This window comes from Synchiropus splendidus, chromosome 4 (assembly GCF_027744825.2).
Source record: "Synchiropus splendidus isolate RoL2022-P1 chromosome 4, RoL_Sspl_1.0, whole genome shotgun sequence".
NCBI classification, from domain to species: domain Eukaryota; kingdom Metazoa; phylum Chordata; class Actinopteri; order Syngnathiformes; family Callionymidae; genus Synchiropus; species Synchiropus splendidus.
The window spans coordinates 8,791,998-8,808,317 of record NC_071337.1 but is presented as its reverse complement, the minus strand read 5'-3'; the positions used below and the strand labels follow the sequence as shown (position 1 = coordinate 8,808,317).

The 16,320-nt window shown below is 39.8% G+C and overlaps 1 protein-coding gene across 21 annotated transcripts in view; it reads left to right on the top strand.

The window, feature by feature from the left end:
- The window catches only part of adgrb2 (adhesion G protein-coupled receptor B2), a 222,921-nt gene that overhangs the window by 172,744 nt on the left and 33,857 nt on the right, over window positions 1-16,320 (top strand). For 20 of the 21 annotated variants that reach the window (XR_008414306.1, XR_008414307.1, XM_053861371.1 and 17 more), the window contains 7 exons: window positions 300-450; window positions 6,070-6,139; window positions 6,758-6,824; window positions 9,447-9,532; window positions 11,032-11,130; window positions 12,700-12,799; window positions 16,040-16,111. Coding sequence is in view for 19 of the 21 variants with exons in the window: in XM_053861371.1 (XP_053717346.1) it covers window positions 300-450; window positions 6,070-6,139; window positions 6,758-6,824; window positions 9,447-9,532; window positions 11,032-11,130; window positions 12,700-12,799; window positions 16,040-16,111 (645 nt within the window). In the remaining 2 variants the exon portion in view is untranslated. The remainder of the gene's footprint in view (window positions 1-299; window positions 451-6,069; window positions 6,140-6,757; window positions 6,825-9,446; window positions 9,533-11,031; window positions 11,131-12,699; window positions 12,800-16,039; window positions 16,112-16,320) is intronic. The other variant, XM_053861365.1, reaches the window with a different exon arrangement.

The window sequence follows — 16,320 nt, the reverse complement described above, 5'->3', positions numbered from 1 at the left end:
GAATGTCGCGGGGCCCCGTAAGTAAAACAATTGAATACTGCAGAGATAACAAATAAAGCATCTCAAGTTTCATTATGTTCTGAGTAAGCACTCTTGCTTGCGCAGCATCGATCCACACAGTCGATTCCCTTTTTCCCTTCCAACTTCCACAGCAATGGCAAAGAGTAAAGAACAGTTTCTAGAAAGTCCACATCACAGTGGATTCACATTTGCCCCGTAGCAGTGATTCATGATGTATTCACCAAACTTTATTTATGTACTTTCTGTTGTGTGTCTCCTCCAACTACCTTCCTCTGCAGGGCCTATGCACTGTGATTGCTGCCTTCCTGCATTTCTTCTTCTTGGCGTCCTTCTGCTGGGTGCTGACAGAGGCATGGCAGTCCTACCTGGCAGTCATTGGCAAAATGAGGTCACGACTCATTCGCAAGCGTTTTCTGTGCCTGGGCTGGGGTAGGTACCAAGTCATCCCTGCAGAGATATTTCACTAAACAGTGCAACCGTTGTCATATGTGCATGATGGGTTATATCTCTCACTTCATATAAGGAAGTAAACTCACTAGAGTTGAAGGAAAACCATGTGTGGCCCTCCTCCTCATTTTTATTTTTGGAAATTTAAAAGAAATATTTCAACTTTTCAAATGAGACACAAGCAAAAGTACAATGAAAAAACTCATCCCAGTCAGCAATGCACCGGTGTTCTTTGCTGGAGGAACACAGTTTGTTCCACCGTTAAACAAATGCCTTGTTCGCGAAACACATTTTGTCTGAGTTCTCGTTTTGTTTTTATTGTTTGGGCCGGATTAGTTTATTTGAAAAAAATGTTTCATTTCCAGTGCTGGGCTACCGGTGTTGTTTTTTATATTTTCGGACATCATCCTTTCATCCGTCATTTTTTTTTACTTTACTTTTTTCCATTATCGCTGACACCCCTGCCCCCGAACATTCGATAGTTTCTTCCATTGTAATGATTGGCAGATGAGGTTTCATGAAGGGTGGAGAAGGTTTCATGAAACAGTGCTATGATGTATAGTGGCCAACAGGTGGCACTGTCTACTCTAAAATGTTTCGACTTGTTCAACCACTTCACTGAAGCCTGACATCATTTCTAAACCCTAAAGCCTGTGAAAGCTAAGACACAAAAAAATAAAACAAAAAAAAAAAACGGTTGCCGAGAAACGTTCATATTTGTGTGTCTGGAAACACTGAGGGTGGATGTAAGGGTGCGCGAGGAGAGAGGGATCACAGTCACCTATTCCCTACAGTTATTTAACTGTCACTAAGTGATGCCAATGACATTTAGACCAAGTTTAGTTTCTGACTTTTTTACCAGGTTTACAGTCGACATTCCTCGTGTTTTTTGTATTCATTTATGATTTGGGGATTAAGATTGAGGGGTGGGAAAAAAAAAAAGTCAAATCTGCAGTACATTTGAACACCTGTGGGAGTGCTTGAGCATTAAAATAAGGACTATCATTATGAGGTAGAGTGAAAATAGATCTTGTATAAATAACACCTATTAAGCGGAATGATAGACCACTATATATAGTTTTGTGTTCAAGATTTTTCTACTAGTTTTTTCATCAACCCTGCAATACTGTCTTAGAACACCTAGTCTACCCATCACTGGCAGTTAGCTTTTTTGGCATAATCATGATGACTCACAAGTCTCTGAATTTGTGTGTCCTTTATTCCAAGTTTGAAGTGAATCTCTCCCACTACACTTTTTGGAAATAGGTGTCATATACCAGTCAGTCTCTGTTGTGCTGGAGCCCTTAAGCACTTAGCACAACTGGTGGCTATAGTCATCATGAACCGTAGTAGAATGAACACCATGATTTGACTTGTGGGACTTTGAGGAATTTGTGTTAAAATGGAGTCCAGAATTTACATGCCCGAAATAATTAAATTGCATGACCAATGACAGTTAAATTATTATAATTTTTTTCTTATTTATTTTACGTGTTTTGTCTTTTGTATGGTTTTGTGAAGTTACTTTTCCATTTTCCCTCAAACAGTATTGCATATGGTATCGTCCTGTTACTCATTTCGAAATAACTCATGGGGAGATGAATAACTGGCGCACACTTCTATGGTTACATATAAACAAAGTATTATTAAATATTTTCCAGTGCTTTTTGCAATCACAAAGAATGAGTAGCACATCTTTTTGTGGCATTTCTTTGAGCATAATGTCCATTCAATTACGCCCTACCATCACTTAAGTGCATGCAGAATTGTCTTTATTTGAATATTGCCTGTATATTACTGTATGGAAAGTAAATTGTTTTTTTTTTTACTTCTGCGGTTGAGAAATCCAATGCCATGAAGAAACCTTGCAAAGCAGTAATAGCCTATTTAGATAGATGGGGTGCCCACTAGAGCTCCGTTTGTGCTGCTATAAAAATGATCGAAACTGTCATGGCACATATGGAATTATTATGAAGTTTTTACATACAAATTTGCTGCAAATAACAGGAATAAATCACCCCTCGGCGGCATTGGCATTAAAAGACCTTCTGTCATGACTGCTAAACTAAGGTGACCCAAGAGCAGATGAAACTCAGGGCTCGGACAAAGCGAGAGTTCTGTTAACCATAAGATTCATTACAATAAACACAAAATAATACACAGACAGGAATCTAAACTGAAGGCGATGACACCAGAAGCGGAGCGTGGAGGACAACACACGAAGGGAGAGGAAAAAACCTAAAGCAGAAAACAGGCGTGAGATACACAGCGCTGCAAACAGGGACAACAGAAAACTATGCACTCGGATATAACTCTGACAAGGCTAATACAAAACTAACGACGCTCGGTAGAGGTGAAAACACACACCACACAGGCTGAACTAAAGTAGCGAGTAGCACAAACACTCGAGGAAGCTCGTGCAGAGCTAATGACATGGAGCAAGCGATAGGAGAGCTAGACAGAGTGAGAAGAGAGACAAAGGTGACAGAACGCAGAGCAAAACAGAGAGATAAACAGGGTCACAAGCGAACGGAGCATTCGAGAGAGAACGTACCATGAGAAAAAAAGACGATCATCTGGCAGCACATGCTGGTTCTCCAGGTGTATAAATCTCAGCAGAGGCAATCTGTGGAATGAGAACCAGCTGCGCTGCCATGAAGCCAGAGGGGGTGAGAGAGTAAACAGGGAAACAAGGAACCGGAACACAGGAAGTGACAAAGTAAAAGCACGAACCATGACGCCTTTGTCCTCATCATCCTCCTTAAATGCCACCTTTTCAATTCTGGTTAACCTTAAGCAACCGATGTTAGAAGACAATGAAAACCGGCGATATGATCTGTACAAGATGCTTTGAGATATCCCTGAAAATAACAAGCAGACCACCCGCCGCAACACATCTCCTCACACACCTCAATTCATTTCACTTGATATTGATTCCCCTGGTCCAATCAGCCGAGTCACTGATGCCCTTACCTGATAGAAAGGAGACGGAATGTCTCTCACAGCAGTCTTTGAATGACCGTGCGAACACTACTTGAGAGACACTGTTTTGTGTGAGGAGAATACCCTGAAAGCAGAAGCACATGTCGCACTCACCAAGTAAAAGTCACAGCGTTGCATCCTTTCCATAATGATCAGTCTGTCCTGATCTAATGGAATCAGAAGACCATAACTGAGTCCGCAGAAATGGCAGGTTAACTCTGCGTTGCGTATTTAGTGGGCAGCCCTGGCTTCCCACCATCTCTGGTGCTAATGTGAATTTCTCAAATTGCTTTTAATTTGCCGCCATAATCACAGCTTTGTTAATTGTGCGAATATATCAGAGCCGAACTCATTACGGAGCCAGTATATTTCCTCCCTTTTTTTGGCTCTGTATGACACATATTGCACATTAGCCTGATTTATCTGAGGAATATAAGGCTTGCTGACCAGATTTAGCTGTTCTTGGTTGGTTTATGAACTGACAGTTGCTCATTCGCAAGGGGCCTGACACCCACTATCACACGTGCACGAGCTTGTACCAAGGTCATCGTCATGCTACTTGAATTAAACATAACCAAAAAATATATTAAACAACGCTGAAATTTAAATACTGTAATAACAAAAAATTATATATATATATATATATATATATATATATATATATATATATATATATATATATATATATATATATATATATATATATATATATGTAGATCCTCCTATTGTGCTATTGTGCTAAATACCTTCACCACTAAAACTTTTCAAATAACACACACGCAAAAATACTATGGAAAAAACCTTCCCAGTTAGCAATGCACTGCTATGCTTCGCTGGAGGGACACAGTTTTTTTCCACACTCAAACAAATGCCTTGTTCGCGAAACACATTTTTGTCTGAGTTTTGATGTCATTGTTCGGGCTGGATGACATTATTCAAGAAAAACTGTCCTCATTTCCAGTGCTCGGTTAGCGGTGTTATCGGTGTAAAAATGATGTGAGGTTTCAATATTTCTTCAAAGACAAAGATGACGGAGCATAGAGTGCCATCTGGTATCGGCCCAAAGAGATGAGTTCCTGGTCATGGAAGTTTCTCAAAATGTTGATGGAAAAGAAGCCATTGAAAATATTAATAATAAAAATAAATAAATAAACATAACCAAATAACATATTAAACAACACTGGAATTTAAACACCACAAAAACAAAAACCAGTTTTTAGAGGATGAGTCAAATTCCATTTTTATGGATCCTTCTATTGTGCTTTTACATGCTTTCACTGGGAGGATCATCATGGATAAATGGTCCTGGATAAATACCTTCACCACTAAAAAGAAATATTTCAACTTTTCAAATGAGACACAAGCAAAAATACAATGGAAAAACTCGATGCACCACTGTTCTTTGCTTGAGGGACACAGCGTGTTCCACACTCAAACAAATGCCTTGTTCGCAAAACACGTTTTTATCTGAGTTTTGATTTTATTGTTCAAGCCGGATGAGGTTATTTGAAAAAACTGTCCATATTTCCAGTGCTCGGTTAGCTGTGTTATCGGTGTAAAAATGATATGAGGTTTCATTGAAATATTTGTTCAAAGACGACGAAGCATAGAGTGCCGTCTGGTATCTGCCCAGAGAGATGAATTCCTGGTCATGGAAGTTTCTCAATATGTTGATGGAAAAGAAGCCATTGCTAAATGTTTAAAAATATGAATAATAAAAATAAATAAATAAACATAACCAAATAAGATATTAATCAACACTGGAATTTAAACACCACAATAACAAAAAACAGTTTTTAGAGCATGAGTCAAATTCCATTTTTTATGGATCCCTCTATTGTGTTTTTACGTGCTTTTATTGGGAGGAACATCATGGATGGTGTTCTGAAAGACAGGCCGCCCTGGATAAATACCTTCACCACTGCGCTGTTGGACTTCATGGCAATGCTTCTCCACTGCTTTTGTTTTTGTCAGTGATGAAGACGGGCACATTGATGTCTTTCCAAAAGATCACTGCAAAGTCTCAGTGGATTAAGTTTGTTTTTCAAGGCCGGCAGCAGCAGCCAAGGTCTACCAAACACTCATTATGGTGAAAAAAAATGGTGTGGTGGACACTCAAAACAAAGCATTCAGTCTGTATAATCGTCACTGGGTTTCTTCAATGAGTTACCCCTATTGGCTCTGGTTACCTCTTGAATTATAACTTCAGAAATGCAAATATTGAATTTGCTTAATAGTATTTTGATGTGTAGCTAGAGATTCAGTTATCACAATAAATAAATAAATCTCCTTCAACAGTACCGATATCATATAGCCAGGCAAACTGTTCCAGGGCACATTCTTAGTATGTTATAATTCTTGTTTAATTCTGTGTCATAATCAGCCTTTAGGATTTATTTGTCATGTATTTATTTTTGGTTTTATTTCAACACATCCTGAACCCGCTACACCCTGCGTGAAGGTCCCACGGACACAGTGGTTACAGTGAGAGTTGAAATAAAACCACAAATAAAAGCCGGCCATGACATTCTTCAACAGTGACAAACTTTGGAATCTTCTGTCATCGTCTCCCTGTTCTAACTTCACGATGCAATTTTTCTTTTTCTTTTTTTACTGCAGGTCTTCCAGCTCTAGTGGTAGCAGTATCCGTCGGTTTCACCAGGGCTCGAGGTTACGGAACAGCGAGCTAGTACGTATCATTTGTGGTGATTTTGAACAGAACCATTTCAGTTATCACTGCAGGGAACAGAGGCACAGTATACCTACTTTGCAATTTAATATTCTGTATTACAATGTATATGTAAAGGGAACTTATCCTGAAGGGAAAACTTGAGCTTTTTTCAACAAGAATACACAAAACTTCTGTGCAGCTATATATATATATATATATATATATATATATATATATATATATATATATATATATATATATATATATATATATTATTTTTTTTTATTTTTTTATTTTTCTTTAAAAAAATGTATTTATTATGAAGACTGTATTTAAGTACTGTTACAACAAAGGCAAATATTGCCCCCAATATTGTCACCAAAGGACACATTGAAATTCATTAAGCTTAATGTCCTTTAGACAGAATGAAATGTCACAACGTCATTGGCAATTTGGGCATTTGCTTTGGATTGGTAATAAATTTTGATAGCCACTGAGGGTGCTACAGAGAAGGCACTCACCCAAAGAACATCTTTCCCACCATCCTTCTGCAAAAGGGAGGAGAAGTGGTGAACAGAAGCAACACATGAGTCCAATGTCTGTTTTCCTCACTCATTTCTATGGTCCTGTCTTCAGCTGCTGGTTGTCCTTAGAGGGCGGTTTGCTTTATGCCTTTGTTGGACCGGCTGCAGTCATTGTCTTGGTAAGTCTGCCTCAAAACACTCTTTCTTTTTCTGCAAAGCTCATCTCTCTCTTGCTTCTATTGCTCCGCTGGCTGTATGTGTTTGACCTTTTTAAGAAGTTCCAGATTGACCCCTGAGTTTGCTTTCATGCACAGCTCCCAAACCTGAGGCACACACTCGCTCTTCCAAGCACTTTGATCATCAAAGTTAAAGTCGCTGATGAGAGCTGGACTGTTGGTTAGTGCCGCAGCCTGACAGGGAGAAGGTCGCTTGAAGCAACACTTGGACTGGAGCAAACCTGGCTGCTTTATGAGTGGAGTGTGTGTTTTTTCCTGAAGCTCCAGTTCCCTCCGAAACTCCAACATCCTACAGATGTTTCATGATGGCTGCATGTGTACGTGCGCAAGTGCGTTCCCTGCCGCGGACTGGCAACCCTTCTCTCCACATTATTTTTTCCTCAAAATAGGAAGGGTATTGTTTTCCCTCTACCCTTCATTCCTCAACGTATTCTCCACACGCCTGCTCCGGAGTGATGGTCCCTGGCTCCCCCGTGTTGTTGCCGAGGCCCCTTCCGACAAACAGCTGTAATGAGATTGGGGGGTCGGTCAGAGAAACACAGACCCTCCCGAAAGACTCGTCTCTAATTAATGAACCCAGCCTCGGGCAGATAGCAGAACAGGATGACGCTGACTCACATGGCCCATGTCTTGACTAGCTTGACAATACACAATCTGGCACGTTGTCGCTAGCTGTTAGAGACGGAGACGTAGCGCTTAGAGTGAAGTAGACAAGAGAGGGAGATTTCAGTAAATAGTCAAATCTGCCAGATGTCCCGTAGATACATCCAAATGAAAAGCTTCCACTTCCACTCTAATCTTTCTTTGCCATGTCTTGGAGCCGGGGGATTACTCTTATTTATATATTTATTTTGCCTGCCAGGAGCTAACCTTTGCGACAGACCGTGAATAAACTCTGACATTGAGCTTCAGACCTTGAAAAGAGGCAGGATTGCATCGCACAGTAGCATCGAACAGCAAAAGTAAAGTTAAAGAAGAAAGAATTGCGTGTTGTTTCTGATAAACAGTATGTTATATGTCACTACTTTACAGTTTCTTCAGCTAACATATGAATGAATAACAGTTTATGCACCACCTGACCAATTACGAAAGCTTAGCTCCAAGTGTAGGGGGACGATTATATCTCATCCCGGAATCCCGTACTAATGAGAATACTGTATATAAGCCTCTCAGCAGCTGCTCTTTAGTGACCCAGTGATACAGATTTTACAAGATAAGTCTGGACACTGAAGACTCCGCCATGCTTACTGATCTACTGGAAGTCAAACACCACACTTTAAAGAACATCTTGTTTTTTTAAGTATTTCATGGGATGCTTTTTTTATTAGGTTCATATGACTTGTTTGTCCACTGTGCAAATCCACTTCAAGGGTTTCTCCTGTGACAAAAGTGGCTGTAAAACTGGATGTAATGCGGCTTCACAGATGAAACCTTTAAGATGTACTTGTTTGTTCTTTCTTTTTTACTCGACTATTACCCGCCCACCATCAGAGCAACATCAAAATTGTTTGTATTGATGAAGTTGTATGCAGTTATACCTTCCATAACTGCCGCCTTGAAGTGCTAGTTGATGTATTGACTGCAAGTGTGAACCAAAAATTTCTTTTTTTATTTATTTTTATTTTTTTAATTTTCATTAGTTTCATTTTGTGGAAACACCATTGCACTCACTCCAGTATCACCAGCTCTGCAGCATCCTTGACATGTCTGTCCAACTACAGTATCATGTAATGCAGCAAAGTGTTCTACATGTTCAACTTAAAACTGCACATTCTGGTGTGAAATATGAAAATGCGATTAATTGCTTATTATTTATTATGAAAACTACTCAACTACATTTGGTTTTAATCGCATTCCAACTCTGGTAAAAACTGAAATGTTTCAGGAGAGAATTATTTCCATCAAGTCCATGGGCGTTTTGATCCAGAGCAGTTGGTCGCCTATGCTTGTATTTCCTAACGTCAGGAAACCTGAAGTCCGAACAAGTACAACGTCGAATTAGCCAAATCACTCCTAGATGTAGGATCATTGTGACCTCTAGCTTGGTGTAACCAATATACATTCAAGGAACGTTTGATCCCACTCACCCTGTACACCACAACTAAAACACAAAAAAGCTTAATATAGTGCAATGAGTCATTGATGCTCATTGGGGTGTTAAGTATTCAAGCCGATTATGTTCCAAAATTACTGTAAATGGAACATGTTAACCTACTTTGACAACAGCAGAAGAAAATATTATCAGGCGTCATAGTTTTTCCAATTCTCTCCTGTTAGCTGCAACGTCTTAAAACACTTATGTTTTCCTAGGTTCTTCACTCTCCGGTGAATACAGTAGCTAACAATACACTGCACTTAGTTAACCGTCAGGTTACATTCTCCTCCCTAGGTAGTTTCTCCTCACCTCTTGTATTAGAACAATCCCTGTTATAATATAAAGGTTTTAATTTGTGTTTGGTGCAGTGAAAGAATTGTGAATGATGCCGTCGATTTCAAAGACGAACGACTGTAAGTGAGATGACTTCAGCCTGACCCGGTTCTGATTGTTCTCTTTGTGTGTTTCAGGTGAATATGCTCATCGGGATTGTTGTGTTTAACAAGCTCATGTCTCGAGAGGGCATATCAGACAAGTCTAAAAAGCAGCGAGCGGGGTGAGTTCGCTTCCTAACCAACTCCCACGCAGCTACACACAGGCGGCAATAACTCTTATCAAGTGCAGTCCACTCATTCATTTGCCTTTTTTTTGTTTTCTTTTAAGTGGATAAACTGACTTCCCTTGTGCTGCATTAGACACATTTTCCTCTCCGCCAGGCATGAACTCTTAGACGAAAGACATTTTCCAAAAATATCTCATAAGTATTGAGGCTTGAAGCGTCTTCCAAATCTTCGCAAAATTGGTCAACATGTTTTTGGTTTTGTTTTGTCTCTATTTTCTCGACTCTGAAGTCTCACTAAAGTGGCCTGTACTCAACATATATCCACCTCATGTGAGTCTATCATATAGTTTAACCTATACATTTTTGCTAAATGCGTCACAACCAAAACGCCTTGACAGGCAAGTGCACGTATACTCACTACATTTTTTTTTAATACATTTACAGGAAGCCAGTTTTGTGTCTCAGGTCTTGTTTATCCAGTAATGTTTTTCACGTCAAAGAAATGTGTTGTTGCTTACACAGTAACTGCAACATATATAGGCTTCTTTTCCTCTCTCTCTGAACACATTCAATTAGTATATTCGCTTTTGTAAGCACGTTCTTCATTTCAGTGGGAAAAAATGTATTGTTTCAAAACCACGTCTTTCATCTTTTCAACACCACAAAACAGAGTACAATGGTGGTTTAAAAATGTACTATGGGTTTCATGGAAGTGTGCCCTCATTTTCAGAGGTCAGCAGGTCACTAGTGGTTCCAAGTCAAAGACTGTAAAGTGCCATCTAGAGGGCTATGAAAAAGAGGACGCTGTTTTATGCATGCAGTATGAATGTTTTGAAGGTCTATAAAGGTCAACAGAACAATTTATTTATTCTTAGTTAATAAAATAAGACTAAAACCAGGATAAAAGTGGGTGCTAAGAATGGATTGAGCCACACTTGGTTGTTGCTCAAAGGCCACTCTATCATTAGTGTAATGTATTTCCTTATGAAGCTGAGAGGATGGCTGCCACTAAGGCAATGAGGTGTGAGGCTACGCTGCGCTGCGACACTAATGTAGCGTCACTTGCAGTTTGCTTAATATGTCTACAAGCACACACGTCGCTTCACCCCGTCTGTGTTGTTAATAATGACGTGAAAAGTTGTCCTACCTATGGCGGAGCCGCACGCAGAGGGGACGCACGACACACATTTATCACGATATTTTCTTGCTCTGCGACGAGATTATAGATGTATTTCATGTTTGTCGTTGTAATCTGTTAATCCACGTGGCTGCTGTAACGTGTCTGTCTCTCACTGGACTTGCTTTCACTCACTCTGTTTCACTGCTGTCACTTTATTTACGATCTGATTTTAATTTGACTTTTCTTTTCTTCCCCACCCCTCTTTTCTTTCCCCTCACCCCCCTCACCTTGTCACACTCTTTTTTTTTTTCTTTCATCCCACACGATTTTTCCATCTGTTCGCATTCACTTGTTGCTATAACTGCCGAAAAAGTGTCCCACCGGAGGCGCGTAGCCGACTGCTCCTGAAATGCTCCAAGTGCGGCGTGATCTCGAGTACTGCTATGTCCAGCTCGACCGCCAGCAGCGCCATGTTAGTCCATCTTCATCTTTCAAGCTCGCTTCTCTGTCTCTTTCTCTTCGTCTCTCTCTTCCTCTCCCACATCTTTTTAATCTCTAGTTGTTTGTTAATTATGCAGGATGACATTCAGACTTCTCTGGCAGGCAAGGGAAGAAAAAGAAAAAAAACAAAGTACAATTTGAAATGAGACAAAAGCACCTGGAATGCAAGCTGCTGCAGTTTAATTAGGTGCTGTTTTGATCCAAAGAATATTTCCGCGGGTCATGAAAAGCAAGCCTGACCCATGTCAGACAATATTTAGTGAGTTTTGGAACAGCGGGTAATGGAGCGTATTAAAAAAAAAAAAAAAAAAAAAAATGTGATATATGCATGTTGACTCTCTGCTTACCAGTGTATGTCATGTGGCTCAACTATTTTGTTAATAATGAGTTGTATTACTATTAAAAAGTGTTTTAAGTGAAACAAAACGTGCCCCCATCATAACCTCCTGTCAATCGGTCATAAAAATCTAGTTTGCTGAGGTGTCAAATTTTTGCTTGGTTTCTCCTCTTCCATCAAAATAGCCTGAAGTCCAAACTTCAACTGAAAAGCAGCACACTTTTTTTGATCGGTAAAGCAAAATGTTTACTCGCTGTATTTGCGTCATCATAATGTATTTTATTTATTTATTTTTCTTCATTTTATCTCTGGGTTATTCGACCAGTCGTAGATGTAAGAAAATAGATTTGCGAGTATCTATGTGCGCAGTATATCCCAGTTGTATTCAGTCTTGATGCGTAGATGAGGTATCATGAAACAGCATTGGAGGGTTGATGAAACAGTGTCCTAGTTTTCTTAGGCCACTAGATGGCGCTCTTGGTTTAGAAATGATGTGAGTAGTAAGTAGTTGTTCAAGTCCAAATATTTTACAATTGACAGCACCATCTGGTGGCCTCTGAAAATATGGACACTGTTTCATGAAGCCTCATTAACCCTTCAATAGTATGTTATGAAACCACATCTACTGAGTGTTTAGGGAACACGGGAACCAAAGTGTGGAAGTGAGACATAAGTATACTGAAGTTAAACTCTTTCGTGAATTAATATGAATAAAAAAAAAAAATAATAATAATAATTCCTACTTGTATTCATTTGTGAAACCATCATGAGTGGTATATAACTCACCACTTCAGTCAATAGCATCTTGAGCATCTTGGACATCGGCGTCTATACTTCAGTGACCCCTCCGTTTCACGACTAGTCAAAACACCCGCGATGTTTCCTCCCCTCACTTTTGCTCTTCTCACCCGTCTGGCACTTAGTGTTCATCAACCGTGTAATTGTGGGCAATTGTCCGTCCGTCTCTGTATACATGATTACACATCATCTTCCACTCCTCCGTTGAATTATTGAGTCTGACACAAACCTCAGCTCGCCATTCAACTTGGAATTACCCACCGACGATCCTACATCCCAGATGTGTGTGTGTGTGTTTGCACCAAGTGATGTAGCGAGCGTGTTGATACTGAACCTCTTGCTTCTTCTCCTATCTTCCCTCTCTTCCATTCCCTTTTTGTCGACTTTCTCTCTCTCTCTCGACAGGGCCTCCCTGTGGAGTTCCTGTGTGGTTCTTCCACTGTTAGCGCTCACCTGGATGTCAGCTGTGCTCGCCATAACTGATCGCCGCTCCACATTGTTCCAGGTGATTCATCCGATGAACAGATACACTCCAGTGGAAAGCACACCTGGTCCCACCAGGATAAATCGCGGAGTTTAGGGTCATGTCAGTGGTTGCACATCAGTTGGTGAGAGAGCGATGAGGCGACTAGGTTTGCGCCGATCAATCCAAATATGGTTGGATTAGGGATTGGTGGTGGAGTCTCTGTGCTTTGAGTCCGGCATATAAATCTGCCATATAAAGCTGCCGGGGCAACCCACTGGCGAAATAACAATGTCGGAGAATAAGAACAGCGACTTAACAACAGAGAAACTGCTGCCCGTGATGTTTAAAGCAGAGCCATACATTTCTCTCCTGAAAACCAATGATTTTGGATGAAGTGTAGAAAGAGCACCAAACTCAAGGACAGAGCCAGAAGTCACCTGCAGATAAAGTTAGAAACCGAACTTTAAGATTTTGGTTCCTCCAGCGTAAATAAACATTTTCAAGATGTAGTTGGATGACTTGCAAAAGCATTAACTTTGGATTGTGCATTATACATTCATTCAATTCTAGTATTAAACTGAAAAAAAAAAGAAGAAAATTAGTGAAATAAAAATAAAATAAATAAATAAACACATTGAATGAACGTTTTAACAGATTCCATGAAATGTTTATGACAAAAAAAAAAAAAAAGAAAAAAGTGCTAAATTGAACTGAATATTTTCTTACCCACGAACTGATAAACCATACGCACTTGGGACCGCTCCACTCCATGTGGTGCATTCCATGCATCATGAGGCCTAAGATGAATTTGAGCCTTTGTTGACTATGGAGCAAAACCGTCTTCGGCTTATAGTTACCGACATAACACATCCCATGCCTAAAAGTAAACATCAGTAACCAGCCATGGTTTTAATGCCTCCCTTATCTACCTTATTTATTTTTTATATGTTACATTAATAGTTTTTTTTGTCAACATGGTCGGATGTCCATCATACATTTGCTCTCTTACTGTATTTTTGCTATTTTGTTTCTCGCGAAACAAGGGAAAAAAAGTGCAGGAAATCACACAATTTTCAACACTGGAATTGAATTAGCGAAAGATACACGGACCTATTATAATAATACATTCAGTCAGTTTGAATAAAACGTTGTTTGACTACAGCTCAGAAATATACCCGCACTAATTACAAGCGAAGAGGCTTCATATCCAGACCTGAATGCTGTTGTGACTGCTCTTATTAGCGCTGTCAGTTGCATCAAGACCCTAAAAGCGCAACTCTTCTCTGCGCTGTGTGGTGAGACTGGGAGGTGTTCTGTTGTTTAGTGTGTCGCCATGACATGTGTTGGAGGTCCGAAGGAAAGTTGGGCTCTTCTGATTCATCTTGCTCCCAAGTTTACTTGTTTAGTTTTGATACGATTTATTTTCTTTAACAGCAAAACGTATTTAGCATTTCCTCATGAGCATTCAGTTGGTCTGAAGCTGTGTAAAGGTCCTGACTGTGAAGGTGTTTGCAACTAAGCTAGCAGTGCTGCAACTGGACTGATTTTGGAATCATGATCGACTTGGTTATGAATCATAAAGAGGATTTATTTATTCATTTATTTCCCAGACAGTCATGTATATTCAAAAATGTGCTGTCCTTTTCCTGATGGTAACACACTGTATCATTCAGAGCAGGCGACTGATAAAAAAAACAAAAACAAAACCTTCTTCTTATTACGATTTGGTGAAAAAGAGGTTTCACGACTCAGTGTCGTGATTGTCAGAGGCCACCAGATGGCGCAGTCTGCTGTAGAATGTTTGGAATTTTTGAACAACCAATTCAGTAAAACTTAATGTCTAAACCAGGAGCGCCATCTGGTGGCCTCTGAAAGTTGATGAAACAAGGGACTGCTTCATCGACCCAGCATTACTGTTTCGTGATACATCACCACAGAACAGCTATCCACGTTTTGGCCCCTAATACTGTTGGAATCTCTTGACCTATGTGTTTACTTGAATTCTCCATTTGGGTTTCAGAGCTTGAGCTACGAGTCGCCTTTAAAATGTAAATGTGTGAAACCTATTTTGGGGGTGTGACTTCAACTGAAGTAGAGGAGATGAATGCACGATAGAGCAACACCTCCACACCACACCTTTGATTGTATGAATGACAAGGACATTTTTTTTATTCATGCATTTCGCCTCTTTAGCTTCTGGATGCAATAAAGATGGTCCCAAGAAGCGGGTTAGGCAATTTCAATTAAACTTGTTTCAAATTTCCAGCGTATTGCTACAGTTTCTGGACGTGTTGTGAAGCAGTTTCCTGCTCGGCTGTGTCAAATACTAAATGCTTTTGGGCCCCACTGGAAAAAGATTCTCCATCTCAATGGCATAATTCGGTTCAATAAACTCCATTTATAGGCAAGTCCTAAAGACTTGTGATAAAAAACTAAATAAAAACTTCCGAAGGGAAATGCCTCCTCAGCTTCCACTTCAATCCTCTGATGGGTTTTCTGTATTTTTCCTTGAATCTTCTTGATCTCAACTCAACAGCCGATTAGTCATGAAGAACAATTCCATTTTTTATTTTTTCTTGAAATCCGGACTCCGTGTCACATAAGTTATCATTGTAAAAGTACGCTCCAGAATCTATCCACCACTCAGACTACATTTTCTGCATTACTAAACACCCATTAACATTTTTGTGTATTGAAAAATAATGATATTAAAATAAATAAGAACTGTCTGTAAAAGAAAAGAAAAAAAAAACAGTGTTATTGTCAGCCATCTGAGGTTTAACTTTCAATGGTTCTATTTATTTATTTTTGTTCATTATTTATGCATGAGTTGTCTCCCATACAGCATCATGCACTTGTTCCCTGGAAGCGCTGACTTTTCCTTGTAAATAAAACTAATAAATGCACAGTACTTCTTTCAACTCTGGTGCACCTGTCCTCAAATGCTCTTAGTCTTTACATGCTGCAGATGGAGCAGTTCCCAGATGCAGCGCAGTATGAAGACGTGTGATTTAATGAAGGATTTTACGTGAAATTGGACAGCTAAACGTGTAGATCGGGCGGCGACAGATGGCAAAGACTGACAGACGTACAAAATAAAGGCAACAATAAAAGTTAATATGTGCAAAGAAGCCTTTTGGGTTTTGGGGGGTTTTATTAATGGACATTAAGGGTGACTATCGGCAGGTGCTTTTAGTGGAAACAAATGTAGATTTTCGAACGTTTCACTCATGATCAGGAACTCATGCTCTTTCTTTTTTTTTTTTTTTTCCTCGCCAGGTCCTATTTGCTGTTTTCGACTCAGTCCAGGGTTTTGTCATCATCACCGTTCACTGTGCCATGCGCCGAGAGGTGAGTCCTCGCTTTATTATTGGCTGACTCTTGTGTGTCTTTTGCATCTCGCTCCAATGTAAAGGAAGTTCGCGTGAGGGATTGAGGCTTCCCCATGATTTTCGGCAGACTTTAAGATAAGATCTTGAGTCATGGTATCCCAATTTTATATTTGTTCACTATCAGAATCAGAACAGAATTTATTGCCATGGTCAGTGGAGGTTCCACCA